We start from the raw sequence: 18,870 nt of genomic DNA, 5'->3' as shown, positions 1-18,870 counted from the left end.
ATTAATCTGTCAACACAACTTGAACTCATCAGCATAAATTAAACCTATACAGAGAACAGATTGATACATCTGGTATCTATGCTGTCTGATGCTTTGACACCTGACATTCCCTGTTTTTTACCTGCACATTCTGCAGTCAGCTTCTCAATTGGATCATGGAGTTGAGCAGAGAGCTTTTTTTTTATTAGAGACATACGAGACCACAGACGGAACCTGGAGCAACAAACAATCTACTGAAAGATCAAGCAGCATCTGTGAGGGATAAAGGAATTGTTGATAATCTTGGATTAAAACCCTGATGAGTTTCAACCCAGTATGTCAACAATTTCTTTCTGTCACAGATCAGAATCAGAATCGGATTTATTATCACTGATGTGACATTTGTTGTTTACACCGGCAGTACAGTGGAAAGAAATAAAAATACCATAAATTGCAAAGTAAATAATGCAAAGTGAAGAAATGATGAGGTGGTGTTCATGATGGCAAGGGAGAAGCTGTTCCTGTATTACTGAGTGTGGGTCTTCAGGATCTCATTATTTCCTCCCTGTTGGTATTAATGAGAAGAGAAGATGCCATTCAACTAGCATTTTTAGTTACATATTTGCTTTCCATGATGTGTGGAATGTAAAATAACACTTCTTGTAAGACAGCAATAGACTGAGTTTTTTAAAATTTTAATTTCTGTTCCCCAAGTTTACTACTTAACAATCTGAGAGGAAAGAAATGTTTAGAAAGTCTGACTTAAATTTGTTTTTGTAAAACTTCTCACAACCTTAAGACATTGCAGCCTTTATAAACTCAGTGAACATCCTTGTCTACCTCGTGAAAACATATTAAAGGTCATGGTTGTTTGCACAATAACCATCCAGCTATTCTGCCTAGAACCAAAAATAGTGTATTTTCCGTATGAGCTCTTTTGCTTTTTAGTGAAAAATTTACGTAAAATAAACAATAATTTCTCTGCATAGCTAGCTTTTTAAAAAAAAAGTTTGAGACTATCTCCCTAATGTGTTCTCAGTGAAATATATAATCTTCAATAAAACTCATCTTCAATTCTTTGTTGTGGAGTAGTTTCAGTTGGAGTGCTGTGGAATGCTGAATGCAAGTTTTGCCCTTTGGGTATTTACCACTCTTAAAAGAGCTGACCTTGGCCCTGTAGGGGTGTTAGGGGGAGGTTGCAGGAACAAACGAGTCTAACCTTGTCCTGATAGGCAGAATATATTAGTTCTGATGGACAGATCAGTAGTAAACCCAGACAAGGCCAATAAAATCGGTAGTGAAATTATGAAAGATTGGTCATCAAATGTTTATACTTAAGGTTCTAGGAATCTTTTGATGAACATCTTGGTGGTGGTTTAATTGTAGGTGAGTTTGTAAATAACAAAAGGCACAATAACATTTGTGGCAGAGTTCGCCCTTAAATAAGTTAATTTTTCATTGAGTAGTCTTTAGTGTTGGCTGATGAAGGGGCTTGAGATGCCACTGACTTTAAACCTGATGTATAAAGAGTGTGCAAGAAGAATAAAGAAAAATTAATGTTTGTGCTGGTTAGTGAAATTGAGTCTTGGATTTATTAACATTAAAGTTTTTTTAATGTAATTGATACAAGTGATCTCAAGACTTGTTTCAAGATGGATTAGTTCTTCTTCTGACCATTTTCTCCAATCTTATTTTGCACTGTATGCATCAAAATTCCCAAACTTCCATATTCCTGGTCATAATTATTTATTCCCAATGTGATTAAAGAAAGGCTCGCTCGCTTTAGGTTGCATCTGGAAATTCCAGTTGGCGGACAATTTCCCTCCACGCCGCTCTGACATGTTGGGAAATCATGTACTTGGCAGGTTACAGCAGTGGGTTGCCTTTGGCTACTGCCAGGTGAGTTTAACGAGATCACCAGCTCAAGTTCAGCACTCTCAAAACAAACCGAAAATGCTGGAAGAGGTCAGTAGGTCACGCAGCATCTGTGGAGAGGAAAACAATTAATATTTCAGTTTAATGACCTTGTATTAAGGCTGTGGTTTAGGAGCATCCTAATGATTTAACCCTTGCTGCAAAATTCTGTAATCTGTCATCTTATTTGGAAAAAAAACTTGAGAACAAAAAACATTAATTAGGAAATGTTGGTTGGAATATGGTATCAAATTATAGAATCTGAATTTGACACCAAACTATGTGGACGGGGGGGGGGTGGAGTGATAGCATGAAAATGTATATTTTTATTATAAAATTGCTCAATAAATCATGAATGCTGTCAATATGCAGCCTGAATAGATAACAAAGAGACTGAACAATTTTAAGATAAATGATTAATCAACATATTCTATTGGTTGTTTGAATGATAGAGAAGGTTTCTTTCTCTGTCTACTTAGATTTCTTTCTTCTTCACTTCATTTTCTTGTTCATATTTGGCCATCAAGTCTTCCTTCTGTTTCCTCTAGTTTTTTTTTCTTGTATCTCTCCTTTCAAGATACTTGTCTCTCCTCTTGAGGTGCCGATCTCTCTCAGATCTGGTCTCCTCCCCAAGTAAATATTTTCCTTTTGTCTGACTGTAGGGATCATTACTGTTCAAGAAAGTTATCAGCCCTCGTTTGACGCTCGCATACATTTTGTTTTGCAGCAACAGTCAGTCACTGGATAGAAATATATGACAATTACATAATGTCTTATCACTCTTCCAGATATGTGCCAAATGCTGCACTTACAATTAAATATTTGAAGTGTAGCCAGCACAGTTTACATGCAGCTGTGTTATACAAATGGCAATGAAGTTAATTAATCCTTATCAGGTTACAGTGGTCAGGAGAAAATCATTGACTTGGGCACAAAAAAAATTCTGTTCTTCAATTATAAAATGTTGTAGTTTTGAAAACATTTTTCTCTCATTACATTTCACCAGGATAAGCTATTTCTCGTAGTTGAAGACTGGATCTGTTATTATTTGGGGTTTCATGTCCAGTACTGCATCTTCTAGAACATTTTACCTCTGAAATTCCTCAATTTTTTTCAAGAACATCTTCCATGGAATGTAATATCATAACTTAAATTTCTCATGTTGCTTGTTCTATCAAATGAAATATGAAATTGATCCTCTAAGAAAACACTAAAGATCATCACTGTTTTGCATGGATACTCCATTCTTATTAATTTGTCTTGCTATTACAAAATAAATATTTTTGGAGAATTTTAACTTGATAATAATCCATTGAAATTGTAATTGCATGGGGTACTTGTATTCAGATTTCACAAATAGTTGCCTTGATTGCATTATGATTCAATAAATTATTACAGGGTTTCTTTTCTAATCATCCATTGAGCAGTAGAAAAATCTTGTTCAGTTTTTTTTGTGCTAACACAATAATCAAAAAAAAAACTTTTGATTTGAAATGATTGTGTTCTTCAGAGAAGGCAATTGAGCTGCGACTTGCAAAAATTGACCATACCGCAGTACACCCTCACCTCCTAGATATGAAAATCGGCCAGGGAAAGTACGAATCTGGATTCTTCCCGAAACTACAGTCAGATGTGCTTTCCTCTTCACCAGCCAGTAACAAGTAAGTTTGTCTGATGTAAGTGCAGTGGAAATTAACATGTTTCATATTTCCATATTCTGAATAAGTTCAGCTCATCACACAGAAGCACAAGACCCTGGAGTAATTTGATTGTTCATTTTTGTTTTAAAAGGCATATTTTCTTTCCTGTATTTTTTTGGCTACTGACTTGATCTGACCAGGTGTACATTTTCATGACTTTTTCATTAATTAGTAAGTAGCACATGCCTGACTTTGTACTAGATTGGCTCAGATTTAATTGCTATCAAAAAAAGAAAAGAAAATAACAGAAGAATTAAACATGGAAGGCAGCTCAAAGTTCCCCAGAAATATTGGAGCACCAAGGCTCCAGTGGAAACCAAGAAGAGACAGAGTTAAGAAATGTGACTAGAGAAGTTAATAAGCCTCAAAATTGTTAGATACTGAATGGTTGTAGATACTGAAGGGCCTGTTTCCATGTTTATGATGACTATGGAGATAATGAATGATCTGGTTGTCATCTTGCAAGATTTTCTTGGTTTTGGAATGTTTCGTGCAGATTGGGAATGTGATACCATGGTTTAAGAAAGGAAGTAGAAACAAAACAAAAGAGTACAGTCCAGTTAACCTGAGATTGGTGGTTGGGGTAAGTAGTGGAATTTGTAGTAAAGTATATTTTGTCAACAGACTTGGAAAATAGTAATGTGATTTATAGAGAGGCAACATGGTATTACAATCAAATTTAATTTACTGGAGTTCTTGAGGGTGTATCTAATGGAGTAAATGAGAGGAAATGAACTGACTTGGCATACTTTAGATCTTTTTAAAGAAGGATCCAAGCATAGAGGAGGTGGAATTGGGGTCACAAGGTTTAGATGCACCTGTCTCAGTTGAGGAGATGGCTGAGACCAGGAATAGGAAATAAACAGGGGAAGATGTATGATACTGGGTAGAAAGAGGCTGAACAAGGGATGAAAATGTAGAGTGGACAAGTTCCACAGGGAGAAAATAGGATTTAATGAGCAGAACTACTTATAGATCTGCAGAGAGATCTCCAAAGAAGATGATTATCACTCATAATCTGAGAAATATGGTATTCAATAATTGCCATGAGATCTGACTGAACCAGTAGTGCAAAAGATTAAAGGATGTGGCCCAAGTCGCCTTTAAGTAATTCAGTTTCTCCATTGACACCTTGAATTTCTAGGCCATGGCTGCTCAAAGTGAAAGAAGAGAAATCTGGATGGTATTGAGATCCTTGAGTCAAGGTGCTGAGAACAGTCAGAACCTTGCAAAGATGGTGGAAGGAGTGCCTCATAAACTGCTTGCTTATCTGTCCTGTCGGACACCTGCAGAATCTATGCTTTCTGCATTGGCCTCATCGGCCATCTTGGAACCCACATAAATGAATAGAATTCAGTTTCCCCAGAGATTGCCAAATAAAAAGATGGTGTTGATCCAGAAGAAGGTGACAATGGCAAATTCAAAGATAAAACTTATTTAATCACCATAGGATTATTTTTCTTAAAATTCTCTAACATTTTTGTTTTGGGTTTAAAGCACTATTAAGTTTAGACTTTGGTGTTTGTATACTGCAAGTTCAGAAGTTAATTTAGTGTATTAGACTAGAAAAACTGAACTGGTCAGAATTCCCCAAGAGTTTATCATGAAGAGATTTGGAAGCATCCAGATGAAGCAATAATAAAGTTGCTTATCACTTTCTGCATTAATTTAAATTTGAATGTGCAATTTTATGCCTTGTTACATTCCTACAATGTGCTAGCTCTCTCTTTTAAGGTGGGTGAAGAGGAGTGCCCCTGCCCAGTGGAGACGAAAGGATCGGCAAAAGCAGCACACAGAACACTTGCACCTTGATAATGATCAAAGAGAAGTGAGTCATTTCAACTATTGCCTTTAACTTTAATTAAATAACAATACTTGGTCACAGTTCTAAATAAAACATTAGTACTTGAGACTACTTGTGGTCAAGTAGCATGTACCTACTGCACCAATAAAAGAAGTAGAATCGCTTATGGGTCTTACAGCAAAATTTAATAATAGGATATGTAGCACATATACAAACTTTTTTTTTAGAGGTTTGAGTTTGCTTCATGTGGCCTTACCTAGTGCACTAGACGGATATTCTCCCTTGTCTCTGTCTACTACCCGACACCCGCCCACCCCAAACATCATCACTGCCCTCCCCTCCCAACTCCTAATGGGCAGAATGAGAATGATCAAAGTAAATCTGTGCCTTCCCATGAGAATAAGAATATTCAATCTTGTAGTATTGAATGTGTTAATTATGTACAAGCAAATTTAAAAATGTGTAGTCAATAATAAGTTTGTGCAAAATTAATAGAGCTATCTGATGAATATTATATTAATAGTTTTAACATGCTTTAATGATACTTTTTTTCAATGCATACCTTAGCACTTTGAAAGGGAGTTGTATATGGTGAAGAGTAGAAATTATCCTCTGATTACTCATAAGAAAAGTCATTGTCATTTTTTGAGGACTTTTCTGATTTTGAAGTAGCATTATGGTACATTTTTGTTGTTAATAAGTAGCATTTATATTGTAAATGTGTATTATGAAAAGTATTAGGATTTTACTGAAATATTAAAAATAGATTTTTATCCATTTCACCCTGTTGGTACATTTCTCTATCCTTTAAATTAAACCATTTCTTCCCTATATAGAGATCAGTTCAATTACAAACTTTTGAGTTGCTGATTGTATTTGTGTTTGCATTTTTGTCTGATTGCAGAAATACATTCAGGAAGCTCGGAATCTTGGCACGGGCATGCGTCAGCCTAAGCTATCCAACCTCTCTCCATCAGTAATCGCACATACCAACTGGAAGTTTGTTGAGGGTCTGCTGAAAGAATGTCGTAATAAAGTACATGCATTTTTGTTGGTCTATTTTCTTTCCTTTCCCTTGAGAAACCACTGACCTGTGTCTGGGAAACTGTAACCTTTTTTTAAAAAGAGAGTCTGAAGTTTTCATATGCAAGCTCAGATTGTAAATGTTATCAGATTATGATTATTTTTTTGCAGTACAGCTCAATCATGTTTGTGCATGCATTTCAATAGCAGTCACAGGATGATAGTAACTAGGATTCCTCTTCCCCAGCTTGGCTAAAACTCAGCTGTGTTCCTTACAGTACATTAATCTAAACTGGAATCCCCCTTGTACGCATAAATCAACGTCCTGCCAAAGTATTAAATAAAGAACATAGAACAGGAGAAGGAGTAGGCCAGTCAGCAAGCTCCTGTCACTCAACAGGAGCACAACTGATCCAGTTTTGTCTTCAACATCACTTTATCACTCTGTTCCTCTTAACTGCTTTGTGGTTTCAGTGTTTGTCAGTCGCTACCTTGGATATGATTTTTGCCTCCACAGCCCTGTGAGGTAAAGTAGTGCAAAGATGCACAATGCTCTGAGAGAAGAAATTCCTTCTTTTTAAATGGATGTCTCCACATTCAGAACCGTATTCCCATGTTCTGTATATCCCCTTATTTTCTCAATTACCCTCAGATCCGATATGTTTCAATAAGATCACCTCTTGTTCTTCTAAACCACAAATTGCTAACACTTCATATCATCAGCAAATCTGGTTGCATACACTCAGTCCCAAATGATTAGTTTATTAGCTTGTAAGGCAATGAAGTTCTCACTTTTATCCCCTTATTCTTTTAATTGTATTTTCCAGTACTGTAACCTATGGTCATTGTTTGTTTTTGGATGTGACTATTGATCTATTAATCTGTGTGTTACAGACTAAGCGCATGTTGGTAGAGAAAATGGGGCGTGAAGCAGTAGAGTTGGGTCACGGTGAGGTGACGCTCACAGGAGTGGAAGAGAATACGTTAATTGCAAGTCTCTGTGATTTGTTAGAGCGAATTTGGAGTCATGGACTACAGGTCAAACAAGTAAGTAAATGACCACAATTTTGCAAGAAAATTTTTAAATAACTAGTTTTCTTTGCCATTCATTAATGAGGCTTGTTTAGAAGTAAACTGATAAATGGAACAGGGCTCACAAACAAGAGAAAATTTGCAGGTGCTGGAGATCCAAGCAACACACACAAAATGCTGGAGGAACTCAGCAGGCCAGGCAGCATCAATGGAAAAGAGTAAACAGTCGATGTTTTTGGCCAAGACCTTTCATGAGGACTGGAGAAAAAAGACAAGAAGATAGAGTAAGGTGGTGGGGGAGGGGAGGAAGAAATACAAGGTAGTTGAAGACATTCCCAGGAAGGATTAGTGGCTGTGGTAGCAGGAATAGGACTGGATTCTTTGTGGAAATACATGCAGACCTTGTGTGACATTGCTTATGGTGATTGAAAAGATACATTGATTTGTACGAGTAGTTCATAGTCTGTTTAGGACTTGATTTAGGAATGTAGATTTACAGTAGTTGAATGGAGTAGTTGATGGTGCTAAATCCATCACAGGTAAAGCCCTCCCCAGCATTGAGCACATTTACAAAGAGCACTATCACAGGAAACAGCATCTATCATCAAGGAAACCCACCATCCAGACCATGCTCTCTTCTTGCTGCTGCCATCAGAAAAGAGGTACAGGAGCCTCAGGACCCACACCACCAGATTCAGGGACAGTTATTATCCCTCAGCCTTCTAGTTCTTGAACCAGAGGGGATAACTTCATTCAGCTTCACTCACCTCAACTCTGTACTGTTCCCACAAACTATGGACTCAGGTTTCAAGGACTCACGTTCTCGATATTTGTTGCTTATTTATTTATCTATTATTATTACTATTGTTTGTCTTTTTTATTTTTGTATTGCACAGTTTGTCTCTTGCACATTGGTTGTTTGTCTTGTCTGTAGTTTTTCATTGATTCAATTGTGTTTCTTTGTATTTAATGTGAATGCCTGCAAGAAAATGAATCTCAAGGTTGTATATGGTGACGTATGTACTTTGATAATAAATTTACTTTGAACTTTGATTTTAGCTTGGCATAAAAGTGTATCTCTTAAGCACTTATTGTAAAAGTAGATTGATTTTCTGTTTGTGATGATCAACATATGCAGGCCACATCTGGCTTGTGGGAAGATCTTCTGCTCTGCCACAGTAAATTGTTAACTGTCTTTTAGAACCCAGTCCTGTCTGAACTCACTAGTGGATGATGGGGTCATGGTATCAAGAATTCTTCTATTTTACCTAAATGAGCTTTTTAAAAAACTTTAATAAAAGCTTTTTTTTCTTTTGTTGCCACAATCTCAAGCTGACACATCTACCAACAACTTAGTTTTACCTTTTGATTTGAAGACTTTAGAAATAACCAGGCACAATATAGAATGTAAAGGATAGATGACAATTAAATTGTGTTCAACATTCCAGAGTCCCAGTGAAAACTAAATTCAGTGGTTTTCTAGTCCAACATAAAATGCTTTAACAGCTAGTTATGCCAATTTTCTAAGCTTCCTGGCTGTAAAAACTGTCAAAAGATTTATCTGTGAATATTTCTGTATTACGCAAATGTATTTTAAAAATTACATAATTAAAAAATCATTACAGGTTTTTATGATACATTCAAACACTAGGCTTTCAGATAATTTGAAGTTAGCTCAATTGCATCAAATTTGAATTAGCTGAATTTTACCCATCTCCCTTTGGATTATTCACCACCATTGAAACTTTAGGAGCAGGTTTATTGTCACTGATGTGCGTTGTGTAATTTGTCGTTTTGTGGCAGCAGTACAATGCAAGTAGTAATTACAAAGGGGAATAATGATGAGGTAGTGTTCGTGGGCCATTCAGAAATCTGATGGAGAGGGAGAAGCTGTTTCTGAAAGATTGAATGTGGATCTTCAGGTCCCTGTACCACCTCCCCAATGGCAGTAATGAGAAGAGGGCATGTCTCGGAGATGATGAGGGTTGTTAATGATAGATTCCACCTTCATGGGGCACCACTTCTTGAAGATGCCCTGGATGGTAGGGAGGGCTCTGCCCATGATGGCACAAGCTGAATCTGCAACCCCCTGCAGTACCCTTCAGTGCCCTGCATTTGGAGCCTCCATGGCAGGCAGTGGTACAACCAGTTAAAATGTTCACTCTTGTACAGCTATAAAATTTTACAAGAGTCTCTGATGACGTACCAAGTCTCCCCAATCTACTAATGAAGTAGAGCTGCTGGTGTGCCACCTTTGTAATCGCATCAGTGTGTTGGGCCTGAGATGTTCTTGCCAGGGAGGCTGTTCACCCTTTCCACCACTGACCCCTCAATGAGGATTGATTGTGGTCATCTCCCCACTTCCCCTTCCTGAAGTCCACATTCATTTCCTGGATGTTGCTGGCATCGGAGCAGAATTCAGCTGTTTGGCCCATCGAGCTTGCTCTACATTCGAAAAGAGGCTGTTGCTGTTGTGATGTCATTCATCCATCTGGTCTGCCTCACCCCTCTTGCCTCTTGTCAACATCTGGGACTCTGTCATCAACAGTTGTATCATTGGTCACTTTGGCCCTCAGATCTAATTCAGATTGTAAATCTGGTCATCACTTTTAAAAATGTTGCAGATCATTGTTTAGGGTAATGGTATTAAACCATTTCTTCAGTTTTCTCAGCAAATCAATTATTACAAGATTATCATCTCCAGCAGATTGCCCTATAAACCCAAGCATTTTGCATCAGAAGACCTGGATTCTGAGTTGATCCCAGTTAAGACCATATGACATTGGAGTAGCATGAGGCCATTTGGCCCATCGAATCTGCTTTACCATTCAACCGTGGCTTATTATTATTTATTATCCCTCTCAATCCCATTCTCCTGCCTTCTCCCCATGACCTTTTGGCACCCCTACTAATCAAGAACCTATCAATATCCACCTTAAATGTACCCAATGACTTGGCCTCCACAACAATGTGTGGCAATGAATTCCACAGATTCACCACCGTCTGGCTAAAGAAATTCCTCCTCATTGCTGTTCCAAGTATTCTGAGGCTGCGTCCTCTAGTCCTAAACTCTCTTACTATTGGAAGCATCCTTTCTACCTCCACTCTGTCTAGGCTTTTCAAAATTCAATAGGTTTCAGTGACATTCCACCCCCGCCCCCCCCCCATTCTTGTAAACTCTAGTGAGTACAGGCCCGGAGCCGTCAAACGCTCTTCGTGTGCTAACCCTTTCCCCTTTCATTCCCAGAATCATTCTCATAAACATCCTCTGGACCTTCTCCGATACTGGCACATTGTTTGTTGGATATGAGGCGCAAAACTGCTCACAGTTCTCCAGATGTGGTTCACTAACTCCTTTAAAGCCTTCGCATTACATTTTTGCTTTTATATTCTTGTCTTCTGGAAATGAATGCTAACATCGCATTTGCTTTCCTTACTATCATCCGAACTGCATGACCACACACTTCCCTACATCATATTGTATCTGCCACTTCTTTGCTAATTCTCCTAATTTATCCAGTTACTTCTGCAGACTCCCTGCTTCCTCAGCACTACCTGCCCCTCCACCTATCTTTGTATCATTTATTTATTTAGCAAGTTTAGGCACCAAGCCATTGATTCCATCATCCGGATCATTAACATACAACGTGAAAAGTAGCAGACCCAACACCAACCGTTGCAAAACACCACTAGTCACTGTAGCCGCAATGGAAAGTGTGATGTTATATGGTGTATATATCTGCAGTTCAGTATGTCACAAAAACCAGCCTGCCCTCCATGGACTCCATCTGTCCTTCTCACTGACTTGATAAAGCAGCTAACATAATCAAAGACACTTCCCATCCTGGGCATTCTTTTCTCGCTCTTCCCATCGGGCAAAAAAACGCAAAAACCTGAAAGCACGTACTACCAGGCTCAAGGCCTGCTGCTGTCCAGCTATTATAAGGTGGTGGAGCGGACCTCTTGTATGATAAGATGGACTTGCCTTCACAATCTAGCTCATCATGGTCCTGCACCTTATTGTTTGCCTGCACTGCTCTCTTTCTGTAAAGGTAACAGTTTACTCAGTGCTCTGTTGTTGCTTTTCCCTTGTGCTGTCGGGATGTACTGATGTAATGAAGTCTCTGAGGAGGGAACGTTGACTCAGACCATGAGAGGCCTGCGTCGGGTATTTCCTTTTTTTTTAATTTTATTTTTATTTGGATAAGGAATTCACAAATATCATGTACTTTTTTCACACATATAACCTTTTCCATTTTTTTATATGTATAAAACTACAATTATTTATACATTCTTAAGTACACATTGAGATGATATAAAAGGAAAATAAACATTTAAATAAATAATTATGTACTGTGGTAAATCTAACCTGTTAGGCTAAGTAATGAAATTAGTTTTTAAGAAAAATGGTAATAATAGTTTCCATATAACCCTTCTGGACCATTTCCACTGGTCCAAAATGTTGTATACAAGCCTATATACCAACCATTGTAGGTGTTTATATCCTAATTTGTTCATGCTTGCTCCTGCCTGCAGACATAATTATCCAATCCCTATGTACTTATTTACTTAATTTTTTCATTTTTTTATCCCTTTCCCAAATCTTTCCCTTTACTTGTGTTAATTCTCTATTTTCCAAAAAAAAACAAAAAAAAAACAAACATTTAGACTAGGGGTGCTTACGTTAGCAATATTACTGTGTTGATGAGAAGAGCAATATAAATCACCAGGAGAGTCATCTAAAGTCTACTCGCATTGGGGTTATATATTCAATCCATTTATTCCAGATTTGATAAAATTTTTCTTTTTGAGTTCTCAGGGAGTAAGTCAACTTTTCCATTTTAAATATTTCCAAGATAATTTCGTACCAATCTTCTAATGTAGGTGGTATTGGATTTAGCCATTTTCTAGTGATTGATTTCTTATTTGCCACTAAGAGGGCCTGCAGCAACTTTATATCTTCCTTCTGTTCAAGGAACAATACATGCCCCAAATAGAGCGTCTCAAAGTTCAGAGGTATCTGGGACCTAAGTACCTTAACTAATGTTCTATGAATACCTTCCCAAAATAGACTTAATTTAGGGCAATCCCAGAAAATATGAAAATGATTTGCCTCCTTGGAGCCGCACCTTCTCCAACACATCACATTTGTATCTTTATATTTTTCCTGATATGGGGTCTTGAAGTATCTTATAATGTTTTTCCAACAATGTTCTCTCCAAGTCAAAGAATTAGTCGAGGACCATTGAAAGCTGCAGATTTTCCCCCAAGCCTCCTCTGAAAGTACCAACCCTGCTTCTTTCTCCCACTTCTCTTTAATATACAGTGTATTTACATTTTTAGCATGGGAGAGTGCATTATATAGGCGAGAAACTGATTTACTAGGTATTGAACTGCAAGCCGAATTCAGAATCTTGAAAAATTCTAATTCTACTGTTGATAGGTCTGTATATCTACAACTCTGGTTAACATAGTTTCGTATTTGAAGGTACCTAAAAAAGTCATTGTGTTCTAGGCCATGTTTGTCCTGCAGGATTTGGAAACTTTGTAATACTCTTTTATCTATAAATGAGAGGTAGGTTGTAAGACCTTTCTTTATCCATAGCTCAAATCTTCTATCTCCTCTGTTGGGAAGGAATTCGGTATCATATGCACACCATCTAAAGAGTTTTAACATGTTGTTAATTCCACCTGAATTAACCACCTTCTGCCATACTTTTAATGTAAGATTTATCCAAGCATTATTAAATTTTTCCAACTGGGCCATCAATCCTTTGTCAGCTATTGAGGCCTGAAGAGGAAAACTGTCAACTAATCCAAATTCTATTTCCTTCCATCTAGCCTTATTTTCCCTATTACACCAATATAACAGAGGGGTTATCTGTGAGGCATAAAAATAATTTCTCAGGCAAGGAAGAACCATATCTCCTCCTTCCTTCCCTAACTGTAAGGTGTTATATCGAATTCTAGGTTTCCTTCCTTGCCAAATGAAGCGGGAAATCCATTTGTCCCATTCCCTGAATTGATTATCATCCACCTCCACCGGTAAAGTACGGAAAAGATACAATAACCGAGGAAGAATATTCATTTTTATAGTATTTATCCTTGAATTTAAACTTAAAAAGGGGATAAGATTCCATCTATGCATATCTGCTTTTATCTCTGAGATTAATGGCCCATAATTTACCTGTGACAGTGTTGAAAGATCCTTCTGCAGGGTTATTCCTAAATATTTTAATGATTTAGCTTCCCACTTAAGATCGTATGTATCCTGCAATTTTTTGGATGGTGTATAATTTAGGGACATAACCTGCGTTTTCTTTACATTTATTTTATAACCTGATATTTTCCCAAAGTCATCCAACAGTGTAAACAATCCTATAAATGATTTTTCTGGTTTACTCAGATAGACCAAAACATCATCTGCGGATAACGCCACTTTCTGTTCAATCCCTGCCACCTTGATACCTTTTACGATTTCGCTCTGTCTTATTAGTTGGGCAAGTGGTTCAATATATAGTGCAAAAAGGAGAGGAGAAATTGGGCATCCCTGTCTAGTGCCTCTCTCTAAGATGAAGGAGTCAGAGAGGTCCCCATTTATCTTAATTCGGGCTGTAGGGCTGTCATATAGAGTCTGAATTACTTTAATAAACCTTTCTTGAAAGCCGAATCTTCCTAACACTCTGTATAGGAATGCCCAACTAACCGAATCAAAAGCTTTCTCAGCGTCCAATCCTACTACCATTGTCTCTGTCTCGTTCTTATTAACCTGTTCTAATATGTGCGGAGTTCTCCTTATGTTGTCCTGTGTTTGTCTTTGTTGAATAAATCCAGTCTGGTCTAAGTGGATTAGGCCAGGTAAAAGCTTTTCCAATCTGCGCGCTAATATAGATGTAAATAGTTTGTAATCTAAATTAAGAACACTAATTGGCTGATAATTGCCACATTCTAGTTTATCTTTACCCTCTTTAGGAATAATTGAAATAATCGCTTCTCTCCAGGAAGGTGGAGTTTCTCCTCTCTGCAAGATCCAATTAAAGGTGTTAAGTAGTAATGGGGCTAACTGTGTCTTCAGGGACTTGTACCACTCTGAGGTAAACCCATCAGAACCCGGGGACTTTCCAGCCTTTAACCTAGAGATGGCCACGTTCAGTTCTTTGACAGTTACTGGTTCTAATAAACTTTCATTTTGTAAATCTGTAAGTTTTTAGGTAGATCTAAAAAATTCAATACACTGTCTATATAGGGCTCACTGGGGGCCTGGGGTTGGGAGTACAGCTCTCGATAATATGTTTCAAAACTCTCTTGAATTTTCCCTATTGTACTCTCCACAAGCTTTGTCTTTGGATTCTTTATTTTATGAATTGTATTGTCTGCTTGTTGTTTTCGTAATTTATATGCTAATAATCTAGCTGATTTACCTCCTACTTCATAATTCTTTTGTCTCAGGTAATGAAAATTTCTTTGAGTTTCCAACGTATAAATATCGTCAATTTCACTTTGCAATTTCCTAATTTCCTGTTTTCGATTTGAATTACTTTTGTTGCTATCTACAACTTGAAGTTGTTTTAATTTTCCTTGAAGGTCTGCTAATTTTTGTGCATTGATTTTTTTCACGTGAGTGGTAATGGAAATAATTTTCCCTCTCAGTACAGCTTTCAATGTATCCCATAAAATCACTGGTGATGTTTCTCCCGTGTCATTAAGGTCTAGATATTCTTTGATTTCTCCCCTTAATCTCTCCATTACTTTCGGGTTATTGAGTATATGTGAGTTTAGCCTCCATAGTGTTTTCCTCATTTTCCTTTCCAGGATTAGAGACATAGAGACTGGGCTATGATCCGACAGATCAATTGTTGCAATATTACAGTTTTTTATCCTGAGTCTATCTGTATTAAAGATAAAGAAATAGTCTATCCTTGAATAGGCTGAATGAGGGAAAGACTAATATGTATAATCTTTACTAGTAGGGTGTAATTCCCTCCAGACATCTATAATTCCCAACTCCTCCATCAATGAATTCACTTTCCGAGTCAGAGGTTTATTCTGAGTAACTATTCTTGAAGAGTCTAATATAGGATTTAATTTAATATTAAAATCCCTTCCACAAATTACTACCCCTTGAGAACTGACCATTAGGTCAAAAATGTGTCTATAAAATGGCCATTCACAACCTGGAGGAGCATAAACATTCAGCAATGTTATTTCTGTACCTTCTATTCTTCCTGTGATTTTTACAAACCATCCTTCTTTGTCTCTAGTCTCTGAAATATGTTCATAATTAAGAGTACTTGATATTAGAGCTACCCCTCTTTTGTGACTCAATTTATATGATGAATAAAATACATGCTTAAAGCCCATTCTTTTTAATTTTCCATGTTCAGATTGGCTCATATGTGTTTCCTGGAGGAAAGCTATTTGTGCCCTCCCTTCTTTCAATTTAGACATAATCTTATTTCTTTTAATTGGATTCAAAACCCCATTAACATTATAGGAAATTATTTTAACCAATTCAGTTTGTATTTTTCTCTAGTAGAAAAAGAACACTCTCCTTTTCTAACCAAACAGTAAGCAATCCCTTCTCAACAGTAAACCAAGACATATAACCACACCCTAGACATTTTTGAACGTGTAACATTTGAAAATTTTTCCTGACTTCCCACAGTGAGGCCTGAGCACCGACCCGCCTCAGTTCAGAGGGATAACCTCTATCTTCACCCTGTGTTAGAGGGCCCTCAGCAGTTTGAATAATCATAGAGAATTTTCTCCTATTTATGTCTCGACCAAATTGCTATCATTCAAGTTATTCCGCCTAGTTTATTTTCAGTTACCAGTTTTTATTTTACTTTTAAGTCTGATTTACTCTTTTCAGTCATTTCTCTTAATTAATCTGTATTCTCTGTACATTCGCGTCTGAATATTTGCAGCTTTTCCTTGTAGTTTGACACTCTAGTTCGAGTGGAGCGTCCTCGCCCCACTGACTGCCACGACTTCTGCCGAACCCTCTCCAGTAGCGACTCCGGTTGGGTGATAACTTTAATAGGTAGTCCCCGGTCCGCCAGGTCCAACGTTGCCTCCTCCACCGTAGCGTAAGTTTTTGTCCCTTCGTCATAAAAGACTCTCAGCCGAGCTGGATACAGGGTCTGGAATCTGATGTTGTTTTCCTTCAGGACTCTCCATGTTTCCGTATATTCCTTCCGTCTGGCAAGAATCCCCGGTGCGTAGTCGTGGTCTAAACTGATTTTACAGTTGTTCCACATGAAACCCTTATTTTGCCATGCCCTTTTAAGCACCTCTTCCTTCGTTCTGTAGCTGAGAAATCTGACCAGAATCGATCTGGGCTGGGCGCCTGCCAGGGGCTGTGGTGCCAACGCGCGGTGAGCCCTTTCTATCTGTAGGTCTTTTGCGGCTGGTACATCAAGGTTCTCTCTAAGCAGCTTCTCCACGAAGGGAATCATCAATCCCGGTTTACCTTCGGTTCCTTCAGGAACTCCGTAGATCCTCACATTTTCCCTTCTCGAGTGGCCTTCTTGATCTATTAGTTTCCACTGGAGCTGGTCTTGTAGCTTCAGCATTTCTGCTATCACCTCCTCTGTGTTTTGTAGCTTCTCTTCAATTCCAACAATCCTCACTTCGGCTTCATCTACCCGCGAGTTAGTTTTTACTATTTCTCCTTTAATATCTTCCAGCTGTTTGCTGTTATCTTGTTGGAACTCGCGAATCTCTCCGAGAATCAAAGACAGAGTCACCGATTCCCCCTCATTATCTCCGTCCTGGCTTGCCGTGGGGGAGCTAGGCCCGTTGCCTTTCTGTGTCTCTTTATGTTTATCAGCCTTCGGAGCAGACTTTTTAATCTTGTTCTTAGACATCATCCTTGCCCCTTTTATTAATATAGTTATGCAATATTAAGTATTTGTCTAAATTCGATTTTGGGGCAGGTTACCTTCTTTTTTGTCGAGAGACCTTTTCCTTACGCCGCCATTCCCTTGATGACCCGGAAGTCCCTCCGCGTCGGGCATTTTCATGCCTTACAAAGCACAGATTGGAAGTCTGTGTGGGGCGCCACTTCTCGCACAGACACTAGAGCAATGTGTGGTTAAGTGCCTTGCTCAAGGACACAAACATGCTGCCACAGCTGAGGCTCGAACTAGCAACCTTCTGATCACTAGCCGAACACCTTAACCACTTGACCACGTGCCCAAATCTCTGAGGATGGCACATAAAACAGAGCTTTTCATTGTACACATGACAATAATAAATGAATTGCCAATTTTTACAAAACCCTATTATATACGTAAATATCTGTGAAGACTTTAGTGGCAACTGGATAAGTAGATAATGTGTCACTAATCAGCTGGGAAGTAATGCTCTTGCTTGGTACCCTTTACTTAAGTCGCTAGGATCTAAACAGAATCATAAAGTGCTCTTGGTGTTACACACCTCAATCATTCACCTGATCTGTGAGGTAAGTATTACTACGGAATGATAAGTCCATAAGATGTGGGAGCAGAATTTGGCCATTCGGCCCATCGAGTCTGCTCCATCATCATGACTGATCCCCAATCCCACTCAACCCCACACATCTGCCTTCTCACCATATCCTTTGATGCTCTGACCGATCAGGGAACGATCAACTTCTGCGTTAAATATCCCCACGGACTTGGCCTCTACCGCGGTCTGTGGCAGAGCATTCCACAGATTCACTACTCTCTGGCTAAAAAATAAATTTCTCCTTACCTCTGTTCTAAATGGTGGCACCTCAATTTTGAGGCTGTGCCCTCTAGTTCTGGATGCCCCCATCATAGGAAACATCCTCTCCACAGCCACCCTACAAGTGCTTTCAACATTCAGTAGATTTTTAATGAGATCCCCCCCGCCCCACGTTCTTCTAAATTTCCATGAGTACAGGCCCAAAGCTGCCAAACGCTCCTCGTATGTTAACCCTTTCAGAATCATGGTGCTCTCCTTAATAAGGTTTTCCAATGTTTTCGTTGGTTTGCTCCTAATTCCAGTGTCATAGCATGGGATGTTTTGAATTGTCTTGTTGAAATTGTCCTCCTTCATCTCTGATGACTTGAGCATGTTTATAGTTTTAGAAGTCCCTGGTCAGTGGTTTGTAGCTGTTAAATGTGTATGCTGTTGTGCCAGAAGATGGCATTGTGTTAACGTCCTTGCAACCTGTGCACATACTGCTGTTCGTACACAGGTGGCCCTTTCTGTCCACCAGAGGATGGATGTTTGTTGTGCTGTCAGTGAACCAATGGGACACTCACAACACGCTGGAGGAACTCAGCAGGTCGGGCAGCATCCGTGGAAACGATCAGTCAAAGTTTCGGGCCGGAACCCTTCGTCAGGACTGAAGAAGGAAGGGGCAGAGGCCCTATAAAGAAGGTGGGGGGTGGGGTGGGAAGGAGAAGG

The 18,870-nt window shown here is 38.6% G+C and overlaps 1 protein-coding gene across 4 annotated transcripts in view; it reads left to right on the top strand.

The window, feature by feature from the left end:
* The window catches only part of dennd5a (DENN/MADD domain containing 5A), a 163,407-nt gene that overhangs the window by 101,156 nt on the left and 43,381 nt on the right, over positions 1–18,870 (top strand). For 3 of the 4 annotated variants that reach the window (XM_072272607.1, XM_072272605.1, XM_072272606.1), the window contains 4 exons: positions 3,404–3,554; positions 5,328–5,421; positions 6,302–6,433; positions 7,315–7,467. In XM_072272607.1, coding sequence (XP_072128708.1) covers positions 3,404–3,554; positions 5,328–5,421; positions 6,302–6,433; positions 7,315–7,467 — 530 coding nt within the window. Of the gene's footprint in view, positions 1–2,899; positions 3,024–3,403; positions 3,555–5,327; positions 5,422–6,301; positions 6,434–7,314; positions 7,468–18,870 lie in introns of those variants that run through there. The other variant, XM_072272608.1, reaches the window with a different exon arrangement.

This window comes from Mobula birostris, chromosome 11 (assembly GCF_030028105.1).
Source record: "Mobula birostris isolate sMobBir1 chromosome 11, sMobBir1.hap1, whole genome shotgun sequence".
Classification (NCBI taxonomy): Eukaryota; Metazoa; Chordata; class Chondrichthyes; order Myliobatiformes; family Myliobatidae; genus Mobula; species Mobula birostris.
This window is presented reverse-complemented; position numbering and strand designations above follow the sequence as displayed.